The 18460-nt window shown below is 38.0% G+C and overlaps 1 protein-coding gene across 3 annotated transcripts in view; it reads left to right on the top strand.

Moving 5' to 3' along the window:
* DCP1A (decapping mRNA 1A) overlaps positions 1–18460 on the top strand; it is a 58417-nt gene that overhangs the window by 13656 nt on the left and 26301 nt on the right. For all 3 annotated transcript variants that reach the window (XM_045832328.1, XM_045832329.1, XM_045832330.1), the window contains 2 exons: positions 12947–13013; positions 18312–18450. In XM_045832328.1, coding sequence (XP_045688284.1) covers positions 12947–13013; positions 18312–18450 — 206 coding nt within the window. The remainder of the gene's footprint in view (positions 1–12946; positions 13014–18311; positions 18451–18460) is intronic.

The following is an 18460-nucleotide window of genomic DNA, read 5'->3' as shown; positions in this document are numbered from 1 at the left end:
CACACCCAAATTCAGTGATATTTATTACATATCTGTCATTTGCCAAACACTTTATCAAGTGCTATATACCATTTTAATTAAAACTATTATTTACAGCCCTGGCTGGCGTAGCTCAGTGGATTGAGCGCGGGCTGGGAACCAAAGTGTCCCAGGTTCAATTCCCAGCCAGGGTACATTCCTGGGTTGCAGGCCAGAACCCCCAGCAACCACACATTGATGTTTCTCTCTCTCTATTTCTCTCTCTCTCTCTCTCTCTCTATCTCTATCTCCATCTCCCTCCCTTCCCACTCTAAAAACAAATAAATAAAATCTTAAAAAAAAATTCAGATGCAATCTCCTTAAAAAAAAAACCAAAACTATTATTTACTTTTAAAGAATTTTATTTGTCCTTCGGTTCTGCTGTATTTTTTTAGAAAATTATAAGCAGAAGTCATAAAATTGGTTAGAACTTTTAGTGTCAGAACTCTGCCTTTCTGGTAAGGGTCGGGATTCTTAATGAAATATTCTACTGTATTAATCCAAATGCTATGCTTATTCCTAAAACAACTTTGTTAATTAATGGTAAAAATTAATTAAGACCTGTGATTTGAGAATTTTCAGTTGTAAATTTGAATGATTAGGCTAGTAATAGCCAAAGCCTGACCCACCAGGGAGACAAGGACAGCTCTTCATTTTCTCCACCCAACCCCTTATGGCACGGACTGCCCACTGAATGCCACCTTTCTCGTGTTTTAAATGTTTTCTGTAGCCCAGCAGTACTGTGGGAAAATTAACAAGGTATGTAGCTCCATAGCCTGCTTAACAACAACAAAGCAATCGCCATAACGAGAACAATTAAAAATATTACTGCTTTTTAGTATTTTTAAGAACTTACCTCCAAAAGCCTGTGAGAAGTTCCCTCTCGTTTCCGCTTCACTTACAACTTTTCCTTTGTATCGGGCATCAGTCTCCTGATACAGAACATTTTTAATTAAAATTAGATCACTAGAAAAAGCAGGGAGATTCATTTCCATAGTGTTGAAAATGCAGCTGCCAAATGGAAAGTTTCAGTAAAAGAAATACTGTAGTGTGTCCCCTTTTTTTCTCTCTGCTTGTCCTTTCTCAGTTCAAGGACAAGACTCAGAACAGTAGAGATGGTAGGTGGCTGTTGGCACTTGGCACAAATCTTCAGGCTTAAAGCACAGTGCAAGAGAAGTTTATAATTCGTCAAGTCAAAAAATGTGAGTTCTACCTCCAAACCGAAAGAGGAATTTATAAACAATTTTAAAAGTTCCACAGTTCATTCTTTGTGATCTTTGAGTTCAGCACAGTGCTTCTTACTTAGCCTGAGGAAAGGCAGTCAGTTTTCCCCCCATCAGCTGCAGCACTGCGGTGCTGGGTATGAATCTGTAATCAGAGGAGAAAGGATCTGTGGCAACTGCATTAGTCTGGCCTTCTGAACCAAGATAAGGAAAGAGCCTTGTTGTTGCCACATTTGTAGATTGAAGAGGTAAAAGCACCATGAAAACGTGGAGTGATTTAGACTCCAAGGCTGACCTGGTGACACTATTAGGTCAGACATTTCAGAAACCTGTATTGCTTGATATCTGCTGTAGGCTGCTGCTTAGTAGAGCTTCCACCAGGTGCCTTTTGTTAACTTTGTGAGCCCCTGAACATTTTAGAATTTTCAAAGCAGATTCTTTTCAGTATGCCTTGATAATTACTGGCTTTCCCTCCCCTAAGGTGGTGTTGACACGTAAAAAGCAATTTTATCTTCTTTTTACATTGTGACGTTACCTAAATTGTAAAAATTGAGAGGTTAACCATGCTGCACCACTTATCTCTAATGTTTTCTCTTATAAGAACTCACAAAGGAAAGCAACAATTATTTGTTAAATGGCAGAAATGTGTTGCTCTTAATATGTATGTGTATAGGTTTTTATCTGTGTTTACATGGTGAAGTCCATTGTGGAGGTAAATATCGAAACACAGAGTAACTGATAGTCCAAGAAGACTGGAAGCCACTTGAGTTGGCAGAATAAGCCTCCGGGCTGAGCACTTGAGGTCATTACCCTGGAGGGTCCAGGAAGATCTGAGTTCCTTACAGAGCCACTGTTTCCAGGCATGCTCAGCTTTTTCTTTTTACTGAAAGGAAGACATAGGAGAAGCATTTGCCCCCAGTATTTAAAAGTTAGGATATTTTACACACACACACACACCCATACACCTAGATTTCTACCTTTTCTTCTAGGGACAAAATGGCATGCATGGTCACATAGCACCTGCATTCCTGCAAACACTAAAAGCCAAATCTCTGGGAGGGCTGCCTACCACATCCTCATGAATCCCACCTCCTGAGGTTTCTTAAAATCTTGTGGGCATTTGCTTTACAACCATGATTTGGGTAATCTCTTAGTAAACTGACAGAAAAATATGTAAGAGAGAAGTTAGGGAAAGGAGCAAAAAGAAGTTCCACCTTTTCTTACCATTGCCTGCCTGACCTATTTTCCAAAGCCCTCGGTGTAGATTTTTGGAAGCCTAGGTAATAGGAACTCAACTCCTTGGAGGCTAGGAGCCATATTCCTCACCCTTTGTCATCCCTTATGATACATAAAAATGATCATATTTGTGTGGGAAACCAGGGTGAATAGACTGCCAGTGGGGGTTGGATGTCTCCAACGTTTTGGCACACCCATTATCACTTGCAGCACACACTGGGAAGACGCTCTCTGAACTTACGGAGTGGTGAGTACTGTGTGGCAATAATGGCAGTCAATCCTAACAGCAGAGATAAAACCCTCATGGTTCACTGATTAGGTGTGATATTCTTAAGTTTATTTTCTTAGTCCCTAAAAAAAAGTTCGAGGGTCATTTGATGTGTCTAGATCCTATACTTATTATATTAATAGACTGTGTAAGCAACATTGCTGATAAATATTTTCAGGCTTGGTTTAATTTAGAGAGGGGTACCAGATTTTAAAATACTAAACCAAAGAGCTTGCAAAATATCATTTTTCAATTACCTGGCCCAGCCCTAACTGGTGTGGCTCAGTGGGTTGGGTGTCATCCCACAAACCAAAAGGTTGCTTGTTCGATTTGCATCAGGTTATATACCTGGGTTGCCGGCCAGATCCCCAGTTTGAGGTGTGCAGGAGGCAACTGATCAGTGTTATTCTCTTTCTCCTTCCCTTTTCCCTTCCCCTTTCTCTAAAAATAAATAAATAAAATCTTTTATAAATAAATAACCTGGCCCAAGTCTTTTAGTTAATGATCAATAACCACTTAAGATTTAACATTTTTAAAGTGGGCTCCATCTCTACCATGTTAGTTTCAATGGTGTTTTAAGATGTGTGTTGTTTTGGCCAAAAGGAGTAAGCTGCTAAGGTAATTGAAGCATATCTACCAGCCTGTCTTATAAATACATGACATTTCCTCACCTGCGCGCGCGCGTGTGTGTGTGTTCTTGCTCCCACCTCAGTGCCTTTCTCTTCTCTCTTTCCTAACTATTTGATGTTCATGTGGAGCCACCAGGCTTATTCTTGTCTTAAATGATTTGTCAAGGCAGAAGCATTTGCTTTTATACTTGCCAGGGCAGACTATGTTTATGTAATCTGTTCCAGTCTTACATTCTTTTTATAATCAGAAGGGTCTTCCTTATGTCTAGAGTAAATGTTTTTGGCTGTGTTCAGAGCTGGTTTCTTTGTTTTTGTTTCCTGGTATAGGGAATCTTTGTCAGTATCATCTTAAGAAATTTTGTCACTCTGAACACCAGTGCCAAACAGCTTTTATCAAACCCCCTTTTCTGCTTTGTACCATGCTGAGAAAATCTCCAGCTTCCTCGAATCCTTTTAGAAAGTAGGTCAAATCTAAATAATAAATGAGTCAAAAAGATACCATGTTCATGAGAATGATTTCCAGCTCTGTTTTTGTGACATTTCACAAGACCTCTGCAAGTCTCAAGGGATTTAAAAAGCCTCCATATCATATTAATTTGGATTTTTTGACTTTATGTATACCACATACCACTCCAGATGAGAAGCAGAGTGAAGTATTACATCAAATCATAATAGGCTCTTGGATCTTCAAACAGGCTCTCTAGGGAAGTGGAAAACTCTTGCCCCTCAGCTTTTTAAAATTTCTCAATATTAAATAATCCAAATACCTTTAGTCTTTGTCATCTTATTTTTCATATTTTCAAAAGAGAAGGGCTGTCATTTGAAAAGAAAACACATGATTTTATTCTTTTCTGCATGTTCATATTTTTCATGGAAGTACAAACGAAAGGTAATAAATATCCTGTCATACCTCATAACTCTTCAGTAACTTGCCTCTGCAGCATGACTTACTGGGGACAGCTGTTAACAGCCTCGATATATGGTGGGTGTCCAATAGTTTGCTTTCATCTTGAGAAAAGCCATTTATCATATAGGATGCCATTATTATTTGCCATAGCAAAGTAGTACTGTATTGCCAAATCCCTAAATCCTCTGTGGTATAATTAATCAAGGAAAATTATTTCAGCTTGTTTTAGCAAGTGAATTGTTGACAGGATGTATTAGGCCATATAGTTAAGTTCTCTTGAGGAAAGAATATTTAGTTTTGCTTTGGAGACTATGTTCTCCACAGTTTTAGCTATCTGGCAAACTTGTCTGTCTTTTCTCACTGGTGACAGTGACAGGCTTAGTGGCAGGTCTTTGGGCCTTCTTGCCAGTTGCATGCACTAAGCATTTGATATGTTGGCAGACAGCTGATTCTTGGATGCGTGTCTGAACCTATACAGGTCTGCTTTTGGCAGAATCGAGTGTGACTCTTATCCTTTACCCATTAAGCTATCATTATGGCTTCCTTATCTTTATTTCTTCTGCAAACATGCCTTTGAAAGCATTTGGCTCTTTTGGCAGTTTACTTGATAATGTACAAGAATGGAAGGCAAGTGTCTTATTTCTAAATTAGAGTATTCTTTCAAAAGAAAAGAGGGAACCTGAGTGAAGATTTGTCATAATAAGTTGATAGCTCTGGTGTATTTATTTTGATTATCAATTTGGAATTCTTTCCTAAGATTTTGTTTCACAATCCCCTATAGAAACATAGTTGAATGCCTCTGTTAAGCCAAAAAAAAAAAAAATTGTGCTTCTCTAAACCTGACATAGTGCATATCATAAATATTTTCCCATCACTCTAAGTTGTATGGGTGCGTACATTAGAGGAAAACTGGAAGCATTTGTATTTGGATTTTTGTGTTTTGGTTGTTCTTTAGCCAGTGTTGGAAGAGGCATATTTAAAGAAAAGTAGGTGTGTGTGGTTGCCATATATGGAGTCTTTTCAAAGCCCAATCTAATTTATTCTGTGTTGGAGCAGTTGTTAGCTGCTAAGAACATAGCTAAGACCCTGCAGTAGATAATACTTAATGATTTATCTCCTCTGTAACAAGGCTGTTTCTGTGCTACTCCTTTGAGCTGTCAAAGCTAAATTTAATCTGTTGACTTACATATTTCAAGATTACTTGTTATTCATTGAATGTCGATTCTGTTTGAAGCATCAGTAGTGTTTTGAAATTCTGTGAACAGGACTATGAAAATGGGTTCTGAACATGAGAAAGTAGTCACAGCCATTCAAAGACTTGGAAAACAAAAGCAAACTTCAGCTGTTTCATAGTAGTGCCTGTAGTCACCTGTAGGACACATGACTAGACATAGGTTCTGACAGTTTAGGATAGTTTTAGTATAATCGGAGAGTTTCCCTACCAGAGAAGCCTTCTCTTGTAAACAGGGTAGGAAAAAAATTTGTTTGTGCTCTTCATTCATTAAAATGAAGCCATTGCCCTGGCTGGTGTCACTCAGTGGATGGAACTCTGTCCTGCAAACCAAAGGGTCACTGGTTCCATTCCCAGTCAGGGCACATGCCTGGGCTGTGGGCCAGGTCCCCACTGCGGGGCACACAAGAGGCAATCACACATTGATGTTTCTCTCCCTCTCTTCCTCTCACCTTTCCCCTCTGTCTAAAAAATAAATAAATAAAATCTAAAAAAAAAAAAGCTATTTACTCACTCTGTATATCAATGATGTTTTCATTCACTATACAGTGACAGTTAAAAAATCCAATTAAATTTTTATTTTTATTGAAAAGGGAACTTTTAAAGTTGTGATTGGCCATGAAGTCTTATTGGGTTGGCCAAGAAATATTGTGTTGACCAAAAAGTCTGTTGTTTTTTCTGTCAAAGACGCATTTTTCATTTTCACCAATAACTTTATTGATTTAGATATTTTGAGTATATATGTCAGCTGTCTCCCGCTTTGGCTTCTAATGCTAGACATCTTCCAATGCATGAGACAGCCCCACAGCAAAGAATTATTTGGCTAGAATGTCATTGCTACCAAGAGACTTCGCAAACCTCTTTTGACACGTCCAGTCAGTCACAGCATCTTCTGCACATACTGCACAAATCATTTTTTGTGCTTCAGTCATGTTTTTACCTTTCTTGAAATAATAAATCATAATACACCAAAAATGTTGCATATTTCTTTCCATCTTCAATATTAAATGGCTGCACAAAAACTCACCAATTTTGATGTTTTTTTTAAATTGCATGCTGATATGACAACTGTTTCAAGTGAAGTTAAAGACAACTAAGCAGTACTAGAACCATCATACAGAAAAAATGTAACAGACCTTTTTAAGCCTAATATAATTACCCTAATTTAAGGTAAAACAAAAAATTCACAGTTAAAATAGTTTTGTAGCCTTTATTAACGGTGGCTTTCTAAATTATAGTTGTTGTTTTTTTAAGATTTTATTTATTTTTAGAGGGAAAGGGAAGGAGAGAGGGAGAAAACCATCAATATGTGGCTGCCTCCCGCACACCCCAAGCTGGGAACTGGCCTGCAACCCAGGCATGTGCCCTGACCAGGAATTGAACTGTGACCCTTTGGTTTGCAGGCCAGTGCTCCATCCAGTGAGATACTCCAGCCAGTGCTAAATTATAGTATCTTGATAGTATCTTTATAGAGTACAAATAATAACTATTTAAAAAGGAACTTTAATCTAAAATTTCTTGTAGTAGCATTTATAGTTCCTATATTCTGTCATTCTTTTAGTGTATAATTTTTAACTTAATTATTTATACTTCTTTTATCAGTTGCTTTAATCTTCAAGCATAATGAGGTTCATTAACTTCATATTTTTATATTTAAAAAAAACTTTGTTATTTAAAGTAGCAAGGCACAGTAGATATGCAGTGGCAAGACTACTGTCCTGGGAACCAGAAAACCTGAGTTCTAGTTCTGAGACTATTTTTCTCTGATTTATTAATAAGTCACTTAATCTTTCTGTGAGCCTCAGTTTTCCATCCATAAAAGAACATAATGAAACTTCTGATGCAGACAATATGGCATAGACTTGTTTCTCTCACCTTCTTCCTGTCAGTATAAAATTCAGAAATAACACAAAAGATAATTAGGAGACCTCCGAAAGGTGGAAGAGGAAGGTGATCTGGTGTAGGACCCAGAACTGACAGAGCACAGCAGCAGGGTGCCTTAACAACCTTCCCACCCAACAGAATAAGGGGTCTCAGGCCTCGTGTTTCTTGACCTCCACCCTAGCAATAGAATGTGGCTAGGTAGGCACATTCCTCCCCTACATCCAATGGGAGTCCTGCCAACAATACCAGGTGAGCACAGCAAAACTGGCAGAAAAGATTGGAAGCCCTACTAACAATAAGTGGCTACCAAGAGAGTACTCTTTTTCCCTTCCATGAAGGGAAGGCGGGTGCAGGGAAAGAGTCACACACTACCAGCCTGTCCTGGGAAGTAGTCTTCATTTGTGAAGATCAGAGGCTTCCTTTTCCCCCAGAGGCACACCAGGTGGCCTAACCATGGGAAACTTCCACTGCTTCAGGCAACACTGGCTGAGAGCTTACTAAATTCCTACCTCAAGAAATCAGAAACAGAAGAGCAAAATCAACTGAAAGCATAAAGAAATAAGGTAGAATAAAGATAACAGCAGAAATCAATGAAATTAAAAATAGAGAAAAATCAAATCAATGAAACAAAAAGCTGGTTCTTTGGAAAAAAGTCAATAAAATCAATAAACCTTTAGCAGGACTGAAAAGAGAAGACAAATAGCCAATATCAGGATTGAAATAATGGATATTACTACAGATTGTCCAGACTTTAAAAGTAATGAGGATGCTGTAAGCAACTTTATACTCATCAACTTGACAACTTAGAAGAAATGGACCAATTCCTTGAAAAACACAAACTACAAAACTCAACCAACATAAAATAGATAACATGAATAGTCCTATATCCATTAAAGAAAATGAATTCATCATTTTTTTTTAGAGAGAGGGGAAGGGAGGAAGAAAGACAGAGAGAAACATCAATCGGCTGCCTCTCAACCAGAAGCCCTAACCAGCCCTAAACCAGAGACCTGGCTCACAACTCAAGCATGTGCCCTGACTGGGAATCAGACCAGCTTCTTTTTGGTTTGTGTGATGACACCCACTCCACTGAGCCACACCAGTCAGGGATGAATTCATAATTTAAGAGCTTATGAAACAGAAATCTCTAAACCTAGAAGATTTTAATGGAGAATTCAAAGGAGAATTAACACTAATTTTACAGTTTATTCCAGGAAATAGAAAAGAAGGAAACATTTCCAAACTGATATTTTTATAAGACCAGTATTACCATGATAGCCAAATAAGACAAAAGCAGTACCAAAAGAAAAGGTACATATCATTATCTCTCATGAAATTAGACTTTTAAAATCTTCAAATATTAGCAAATTCAACAGTAGGTAGAAAAGAAATATAAAAAATGCCTAGATGGGCTTTACTCCAGATATGCAAATCTTGTTCGGTATTGAAAATCAGTCCATGTAATCCCACTGTATCAACAGGCTAAAGAGGAGATAAAAAGAATATCATGTGATCATATTGTTTTGTTTTGTTTTTAATCCTCGCCTGATGACTTTTTTTTCCATTGCTGTTGCAGAGAGAGGGAGAAACATCAGTTGGTTGCCTTCTTGTACATGCCCTGACCAGGAGTCAAACCCACAAACTTTTGGTCTATGGGACAATGCTTTAAGCTACTGAACTACAGCAGCCAGGGCCATGTTGTATTTTTTGACACACAAAAAAATAATTTGGCAAAATCCAATGTTTGTGAATAAAACTTTCAAGTTACGAGTAGAAGTGAACTATCTCATCTTAATGAAGAGCACCTACAACAAACATCATGTCTATAGGCTGTTTGAAAGGCTCACAGTTTTCCCCTCTAAAATCGAGAACAAGGCAAGGATGTCCTGTGTCATCACTGCTGTTCAACACAGCACTGGGAGTTCTAGCCACTGCAGTAAGGCAAGAAGGAAAACTAGAAGGTCCACAGATTGGGAAAGAAGATATGAAAGCGTTCCTATTCACAGATGACCTGACTGTCTGTATATAAATTCCTAGAACTAATAAGTGAGGTTAGTAAGGTCTGAGGATAGAATGTGTCACATTTCTGCATATAACAATGACCTTGTGGAAAACCAAATTAAAAAACAATACCATTTGTAATCTCTACAAAGAAAATTAAATACTTGGGTAAAAACTTAAATTATAAAATACTGATGAGCCCTGAGCCAGTGTCTCAGTTGCTTGGAGCATCCTGTACACCAAAAGGTTACAGGTTTGATCCCCAGTTGGAACGTATATGGGGAGGCAACCAATTGATGTTTCTCTCTTACATCATTGTTTCTCTCTCTCCCTTCCTCTTTCTCTAAACCCAGTAAAAACATATCCTTGGGTGAGAATTTAAAAAATAAAATAATAAAAATACTGATGAAAGAGGACCTCAATAAATGGACGTGCGTACTGTATTCCTCATATATTAAAGGACTCAACAGAGTAAAGATTTCAACTCTTCCCAAGTTGACCTATAGGTTTAAAGCACTTCCTATCAAAATCCCAGCTAGGCTATTTATAGGTAAAGACAAACTTACACTAAAATTGAAATAGAAAGGCACAGGCCCTATAAGCTAAAATAATCTTGGAAAACAAGCATAAAAAGGAAGGAATTATTCAAACCAATATGAAGGCCTATTGTGTAGCTGTTACAATCAACACAGTGGGGACTGGTAGGTAAACAAACAGGACAGAATAAATCATCTTAGATCCACACAAATATGCCCAACTGATATTTGACAGTGGTATAAAAGGTTACTCAACAGAGAAGAGTATTTTCATCAAATAATATTGGATTAGACAAAAAAAGAAGAAAAACAAACCAAGAACCTTTCCCTAAATCTATTTATGCAAAAATTAACTCAAGATGGATTACCAACTTAAATGTAACTATAAAACTTTTAAGAAAAAAAAAAACCAGAAGATTCTGGAACTAGGACTCAGCACAGAGTTCTGAGACTTAACACCTAAAGCATGATTCATAAAAGGGGAAACTGATAAATTGGACCTTGTCAACATTAAAAACTTTTGCTTTGGAAGGACCTTATTAAGAGGATGAAAAAATAAGCTACAGACATGAAAATACTTTCAAATCACATACCTGATAAAGGACTAGTGTCTTGAATGTACAGGGTCCTGTAGAAGTAAGGCTTGCTTAAGTGTGGTTGGTGGGGTACATGAATGTCTCACACGAGAGGGACAGCAATTTGAACATTTCACCTAAAATGTCATATGGTGTGCTTGAGTGTGGTATTGTTATGTTACAGAATGATATGCTTATGACTTCGTAATAAAAGATTTTGTAATAAAAAGGGGTATTTGTGCCAGACCCTGTATAAAGAACTCTCAAAATTCAACAGTAAAAAAAAATCCAGTTAGAAGGGGTAAAAGATACAAACAAACATATGACTAAAGAGGGTATATAGATGACAAAGAAGCACATGAAGAGAAGTCAATAAATACCACTAGCTATTAGGGGAACGTAAATTAAAACCACAGTGACTTGGCCCTGGCTGGGCAGCGCAGTTAGAGCATCATCCCAATATGCAGGGTTGCAGATTCCATCCCTGGTCAGGGCACACACAAGAAACAACCAGTGAATACATAAATAAGTGGAAAAACAAATTGATGTTGCCCTTGATCTCCCCCTCTTCCTAAAATTAGGAAATTAAAAATTAAAAGAAAACCAACAATGACTTCCTTTCCAACCTGGGCCCAGCCAGAATGGCTCCTTTGAAGAAGAGTAGCAAGAGGAGCAAGGGCTAATCTGCCATCAGTATGGTAGTGACTAGAGAATACACCATCAGCATTTACAAGCACACCCATCCAGTGGGTTTCAAGAAGCCTGCCCCTTGGGCGTTCAGAGAAATCTGGAAACTTGCCATGAAGGAGATGGGCACTCCAGATGTGTGCATTGATACCAGGCTCAACAAAGCTGTCTGGGCCAAGGAATAGGAATGTCCCATACTGTATTCTGGTACGGTTGTCCAGAAAACAATGAGAATGAAGATTGACCAGACAAGCTTTATATGTTGGTTACCTGTCACGACTTTCAAAAATCTGTGAACATTTAATGTGAGTGAGAACTAACTCCTGATTGTCAAGTAGTTAACAAACTGCAAAAAAAAAAAAAAAAAAAATGTGATGCTGTAGTGTACACCTATTAAAATGCATATAAAGTTTAAAATACTGAGAACAATAAGTGCTCTAAGAATGCAAACTAGATTGCTCACACATTGCAAGTGGAAGTATAAAATAGCACCACTCTGGAAAACAGTTTAACAGTTTCTTACTAAATTAAACGTGCAATTGCTGTGGCTCAGTAACTACACTTTAAGGCATTTAACCCAAAGGAAAAAAAAAGTTAGTCTTGCACAAAAACCTGTGCACAAACATAGCAGGTTAATTCATAATATCCAAAAACTGGAAACACTCCAGATGTCCTTCAGTCGATAAATGGTTAAACAAACTCATACATTTGTACCATGAAATACTACTCAGCAAAAGCAGGGAGTGTGGGGGGAATGAACTATTGATGTAAGCAAGGGAATTATGTTGAGTGAGGTAAGTCAATATCAAAAAGTTGCGTACTATGTGATTCCATTTATATAACATTCTAGAAACACAGATTAGGGTACCAGTGGTCAGATGGAATGGCGGAGCCATGGGAGGTGGGTGTAGCCATAAAAGGACATGGGGGATCCTCGTGGCCATAGAAATGTTCTGTATGTGGACTATATAAGTATCAATAGCCTGGCTGTGGTACTGGATTATCATTTTACAAAATGTTGCAGTTGGAGCAAACAAAAGGCACACAAGATCTCTACTTATTTTATTTACAAGGCATGTGAAGCTAAAATTATATCAAAATTTAAAGTTCAGTTTTTTAAAGAAAGAGTAATGATACTTGCCCTCCCTGTGCCAGGGAGTAGTTGAAAGTAAGAAAGGAGGTGCAGCCTGGGACAAGCTGTGTCACAGTAGCAGTACGAACATGGTGGCAGTACGCCACACCTACCCATGTGCTTATTTTGACACAGACTCAGCATTTCTGGTCTGCGTTATCCAAAAAGTATATACAGCATATTTATGTATTGTTACCATTAATAAAGCTCATTTATCTATTCACCAAATTGATTTTGTGGGCTTTCTTGTGCTGATCACCATACTGGGAATAAAAGAGAGAGAGAGATGGGAAAAGAAGTATGATGGGCAGAGTTGATCATAGGATGGGTCTGGAGCTGGTATTTGTTTTTAAAGCTTTGTTTTTACTGTAACATATTTTGTATTTTAAGTTTCAAGACTCACAAAGGTTCTAGTGCTTGATAGCTGGTGAACTGGTTTTCAATAATTAAGACCTTTTTCAACATTTTGGGGGGAAAGGCATTTTTTCCTTTAGAGGAATCTTTAACAATTTGAGAGTCTGGTGATACATTCTGTGGCATTCCATGGTAATACTGTATTTCTTACATGTATGTTTAAACCTCATTTCCCCTTATCATTTTTTTCTCTTTGTTTTTCAAGTGTCAATATACAGTATTTGGTTTTATGACAAGAATGACTGTCATCGCATAGCCAAACTCATGGCTGAGTAAGTATTGATATCAGTCCATAGATTTATTTAATTAATGGTATATGACAAAATTATTTTTCTCCCTACTTTACTTTGTTATTAGAGTGTACTAACTTATATATTTTCCTCCTAATTTCCTGTTTATTGTCAAAAATTTGGAAAAGGCAGAAAGGCCTAAAGAAATCTGAAATTATTTATAATCCTACTACTACACCCAGTGTATGTTAGCATGTTTCCTTCTGGTCTTTCTTTATGCGTACTTTATGTTGTATAGTTGATAGTTTCTTGCAAAAATAGCATACCGTATGTACATCCTACTTTTCATGTCAACAGCATTTTTCCAGAGCATTAAAAAGCCCTCTCTAATGTTCCAGTGACTGCATTGTATCCAGTCCTGTGGATAGACTGTAGTTTAACCAGAATCTTACTGTTGAACATGTGGTTAGTGCCATCATACTGCTCAGCTTCAGGTGATACCGTCTACGTGCAGTTTGCAGCCTGACCACCACATCCGACTTAGGTTCTCTCCAGATTTTCTGTAACAAGTGGTACTGTATTCAGTAGCTGGTGGAGAACTGCACACATCCATATTCACTCTTTTAAGTGAACTTGTCTTTGACACAGATTCTAGGTTTAATAGTTGCCAATCCATTAATAGATTGTGTTCCGAGAGATTTTTTTTGTAAGCCAGAATCTTGGAGTTTGGAAAACAAGTTTCATTGAGTTAATGTTCTAAAGGGTGGTTCGTTGTCCTTACTCAAGCCCTCCAGCAGAAGCCACGCCTCATGGCTCATCTGTATTGCTGGCATTGCCAGTCTGGATTGTGGGCGCTCAAGACACGGTGGTTCTGGAGGGGCCTGAGGAGCTCCAGAGCTCTGGGCAAAATGCTACAGTGGCCACACTTATTCTGATGCACTTACGTTCCCTTTTCAGTTTTTGCCTGAATCTTCTCAGAAATGTTGACAGCTCTTTCCCCTCTGTCAAATCAAGATTCCCTTTTCTCTCCTGCAGGATTTTTATCTATGTGTTTGGGAGAAGGCAATCTTAGTTGTTTGAAACAATCTTATTTTAAAACTAATTTTTATAAATAAAAACCCCAAAATTCCAATTCTGGATATGTTTGCACTTTAAAAGAAGTACTCATAGCTAAGATTTTAATCCAGGACTGCTAACTTGTCCTGATTGGATGTTAATCAGCCACCTGCTTTGCCTGCTCTGGCTGTAGCTCACAGAGTAGGCTGTGTTTATTGCTGTGTGCATCCCCTGAGGATTGTTGCAGGTGAACCTGTGTCATTCATATTTGAAAATGTGTTGACTCTCTAGAACCATACTTTCTCTTTAGAGCATCTTTTCTCAAAAAACAGATAAAAACTATTTTACGAAGTCATTTATTTGATGACTGCTACTTTTTTGCAGTTTTGAAAGTAACAGGAAAGACAGCTTACTTCTGTTTACCTAGAAGGCATGGACGGATTTGTTGATTCTTGGTTATCCAGGATATTTTTTTAATATCTAAACTTTGGAATATAGAAATACAGTTGATTGTTGAGCAACACAGGTTTGTACTCCATGGGTCCATACATGGATATTTTTTTCCAATAAATACATACAGTAGTGTAAGTTTATTTTCTCTTCCTTGTGATTTTCTTAATAACATTTGTTTTCTCTAACTTACAACAGAAAATATATGTTAATCAACTATTTATATTATCAATAGGACTTCCAGTCAACAGTAGGTTATTAGTAGTTAAGTTTTGGGGAGAGTTAAAAACTACTCAGATTTCCAGCTGTGCAGGGAATCGGTGCCCCCCTTATATCCACATTATTCAAGGGTCAACTGTATATACACTTTCTCCTGCAGGTTGAGAGCTTTTGCATCCTGAGTAAAAGAATCTAGCTTCTTTAGCTCTAGCAGCTATTCACAAGAAACCATTTTGAGTTTTTTTTCTCTGTCAGAGCAAGCGGTACCCCTATTGTAATGCTTCAGATGATAAATGAAATTGAAGGCTTAAAAGTGTCTGAAAATATTATACTGAACCCCAAAATAGGATGAGGAAGTAGAAACAGGAAGCAGAGAGGAAAAAGAAGAGCATTCAGGGTTCTTTCACTAGAAAGGCCCAAAAGAAACATTCACTTAAGCTTTCAGCTTATTTTACTTGAAGTGGAGAAGTATCAAAAGTGATTAAAGAATACCCTCGTTAAACTGTTGATAGTGAGTTTTCAAGTGTCTGGCCTATTTATGACTGAAGAGAATACCTTATATGTTCACATTAACTTTGTGATAAATGGCATTCTGAACACCAAAGATAAAAAGACTGCTTTATCTTTCTTTGCTCTAACTTTGCCTGTGTACAGCTTCTATTTGCTACATATTTCAAAATGTCATGTGTGCTAACCAGAAGAAACACAGGTAAAATTCCTTTTGGCATATTATGCATCTAAATAAATGTGTCTGTCAATGACCATTCTGTTAACTTTAGATCTTTTTGTCACTTTTGAAAGCTGCAATATACCTAATAAAAATTCTTCAAGTAAGAAGTTTATTTATTCCAAAAGTGGTTTATAAAAACTGAGAAGCTATTAGGAGAGCAAGCACATTTCTAAACCTGTACTGTATATAAATCTGGAAATTCTCTTTGGTGATTGCAAAGTTGAAAATCCATTAAACTTGATAAAAGATGTTGACTCTCCTAAAGAGGAGATCCCTTCCGCCAGAAACTATTTAACAGTAAAACTTGTTTCAGTGTTTGCCTGCATAGACTATAAAATTTAGAGAATTCATGGAAGTGAGCTCTGTTCCTGGTCTTACAGATAGTTTTTGGGGCATATTTGATGATTTGAGAGGAAGGGAGAAAAGTGAGGTCCATCTTCAGAGTCTGAATTGGAGGAGGTCTGAGAGCCCAAGCCTTACTCAGGGGAGGGTCCCTTCCACACCACCCAACAGCTTCTGCTTTCAGCAGTGGTGAGCTTTGTAAGGCGCCTGTTCCCACGGGTGAGCAGAAGGTTGCTAGAAATGTCTTCTTCTGAATCAAAAGTACAGATCCAGACCAGGTCAGCAAAGAGGTGAATACAAGCATGGGCAAGCCAGGCAGCGTGATAGGAGGTAGGTAGAAGCAGATTGTGTGACCAGAGTCCTTGATGAAACGTAGATTCAGGCCAGTGTGATCTATAACTGAATATATTAAATAAGTTATTCTAAATAGTCCTTTTCCTTCTTATTGAAGGAGTGCCTGTTCACTATGGAAAATGAAGAAAAGTACCAAAATGTGAAATTGCTTATAAATCACCATCAAAAAATAACCAATGTCTATCTCTCCAGTCTTTTTAGACTTTGCTACAGACCTCACAGTAACAATACAATATTTCCCAAGAGATGATTACCAGTATGGACATAAAAGAATCAATATTCTAAGTGGTCTGATCCTCATTATCACATGCCAGTCTTCTTTCAGTCTATCATAAGGTTCATGGTTCTACCTTTGTTTTAGAAATAATAATCCTGCCCTGGCTAGTGTGGCTCAGTAGATTGAGCACCAGCCTGCAAACAGGAAGGTTGCTGGTTCAGTTCCCTATCAGGGAACATGCCTGGGTTGTGGGCCAGGTGTCCAACTGGGGCTTGCAAGAGGCAGCCAGTTGATGAGGTTTCTCTCACACATCGATGTTTCTCTCCCTCTCTTTCTCCCTTCCCCTCTCTCTAAAAAATAAATAAATAAAATCTTTTTGAAAAGAAACAGTAATCCTGTTAAGAGCTATAAGAATCTAGATAGAAAAATGATATCATTACCTTAAAGTAGCATTTTCCAAATAGGAATCCTGCCTCAGGAGAAGATTCTATAGTCAAATAAATTTGGGGAAATACATAAGCCCACCCTTCTTAGAGAATCATAATACATTTTAGTATATTAAAAAACGCAGAATGATTTTGCTGTTTTAAAAAAAAAGTCTTTAGCCCTGGCTGGTATGACTCAGTGGATTGAGTGCTTGCCTGCAAAGCAAAGGGTCGCTGGTTTGTTTCCCAGTCAGGGCACACGCTTGGGTTGCAGGCCAGTTCTCCCCAGGGTAGGGGGGTGCGTGCAAGAGGCAACCACACATGGATGTTTCTCTTTCTCTCTCTCTCTCTTTCTCCTTCCCCTCTCTCTAAAAGTAAATAAAGTCTAAATAAATAAATAGTCTTTAATATTATTTAACCCAATGTTTTCAAATAAAAGAAACCACATACACTAGGAGTTTCTGGGTGGGCTATTTTAAAGCAGCGAATTGAGTGACACTAAACAATCTATCATTGCCCTGTTCCTCTTATTCCATAAAAACAATAACACAAAACCTTTACTACTGAATTGTTGTTTGTATTGCCTGTCGTCATCACTGTCTGAAGAATTCTCAGTTGATACAGCAATCAAGTTGTGACTGTGCCAATGATATTCTGTGCCAGGCCGTCCTGTTCATTGCAGTTGGAACTGAAACTTGAATAAATCTTAAAAAAAAAAAAGAGAGAGACTAGTTGCCTTATTAAAACTTACTATTATTCCAAGCTTGAAGAAAAATACAAGAAACACTTAAGAAGCCATGTGCTCACCACCTCACTTTCAGTTGCTGACATTTTGCCATAATTGCTTCAGACCTTTATGGAGGGGGATATTCTCAAGACCCCACAGATAGATTTAGAGACCCCAGCCCTGTGACATTCTTAACCCTCACCTTTTCTTGCTTTATGTATTTTCAAGTACAGAATTAGCCTAAGCAGCACGAGTCAGAATAAAGGCATTGCCACAGTCATCCTGACCTCAGTTACCCGCTGAGTGGTTTTTAAGGAGAAAATGAGGGAAACCTTTTGTTTGCCTGTAGTGCTATCATACTTTTGAAGATTCTCCTCCAAGATACATATTTTTAAAAACTGAATTTTTCATTCCAAACTTCCACAGTGAGTTGTTCAGCTATGCAGACTTCTTTTGTCTTGGTGGCATTGTCCATTTACGAGTTTACTTATCAGTTACTTTGACTGACTTTGAGATACTTCAGAAAAGAAAGATAATTTAGTAGAGTTTTTAATGTACCTATTTCTAACAACTGTAGAATGGAATTCTGTATTGGTGTCCTTCTCACAATGAAGTGTATTGATTGGCAGTGCTGTGAATAAAGTGGCGAATTGGTCAGTCATATATCCCGGGCTGAGATAACTAAGACTCTGTGATTTATATTGTGAGGACAGTGTTATTGTGACATTTTTCCTTTATGTTTGGAAAGGAACACCAGAAGAGTTCTTGGGTCAGATTGCATCTAAACAGGTCTTTCTAAAACCTGGTTCTCCTCGTGTAGGGTGGTAGAAGAGGAGACACGGCGCTCTCAGCAAGCTGCTTGGGATAAGCAGAGTCCCAGCCAGGCCAATGGCTGCAGTGACCACAGGCCCATCGACATCCTGGAGATGCTAAGCCGAGCCAAGGATGAGTACGAGAGGGTGAGACTGC

Source organism: Phyllostomus hastatus, unplaced genomic scaffold (assembly GCF_019186645.2).
Source record: "Phyllostomus hastatus isolate PE091 unplaced genomic scaffold, TTU_PhHast_1.1 phas_contig_16, whole genome shotgun sequence".
In the NCBI taxonomy this organism is placed as follows: Eukaryota; Metazoa; Chordata; class Mammalia; order Chiroptera; family Phyllostomidae; genus Phyllostomus; species Phyllostomus hastatus.
This window is presented reverse-complemented; position numbering and strand designations above follow the sequence as displayed.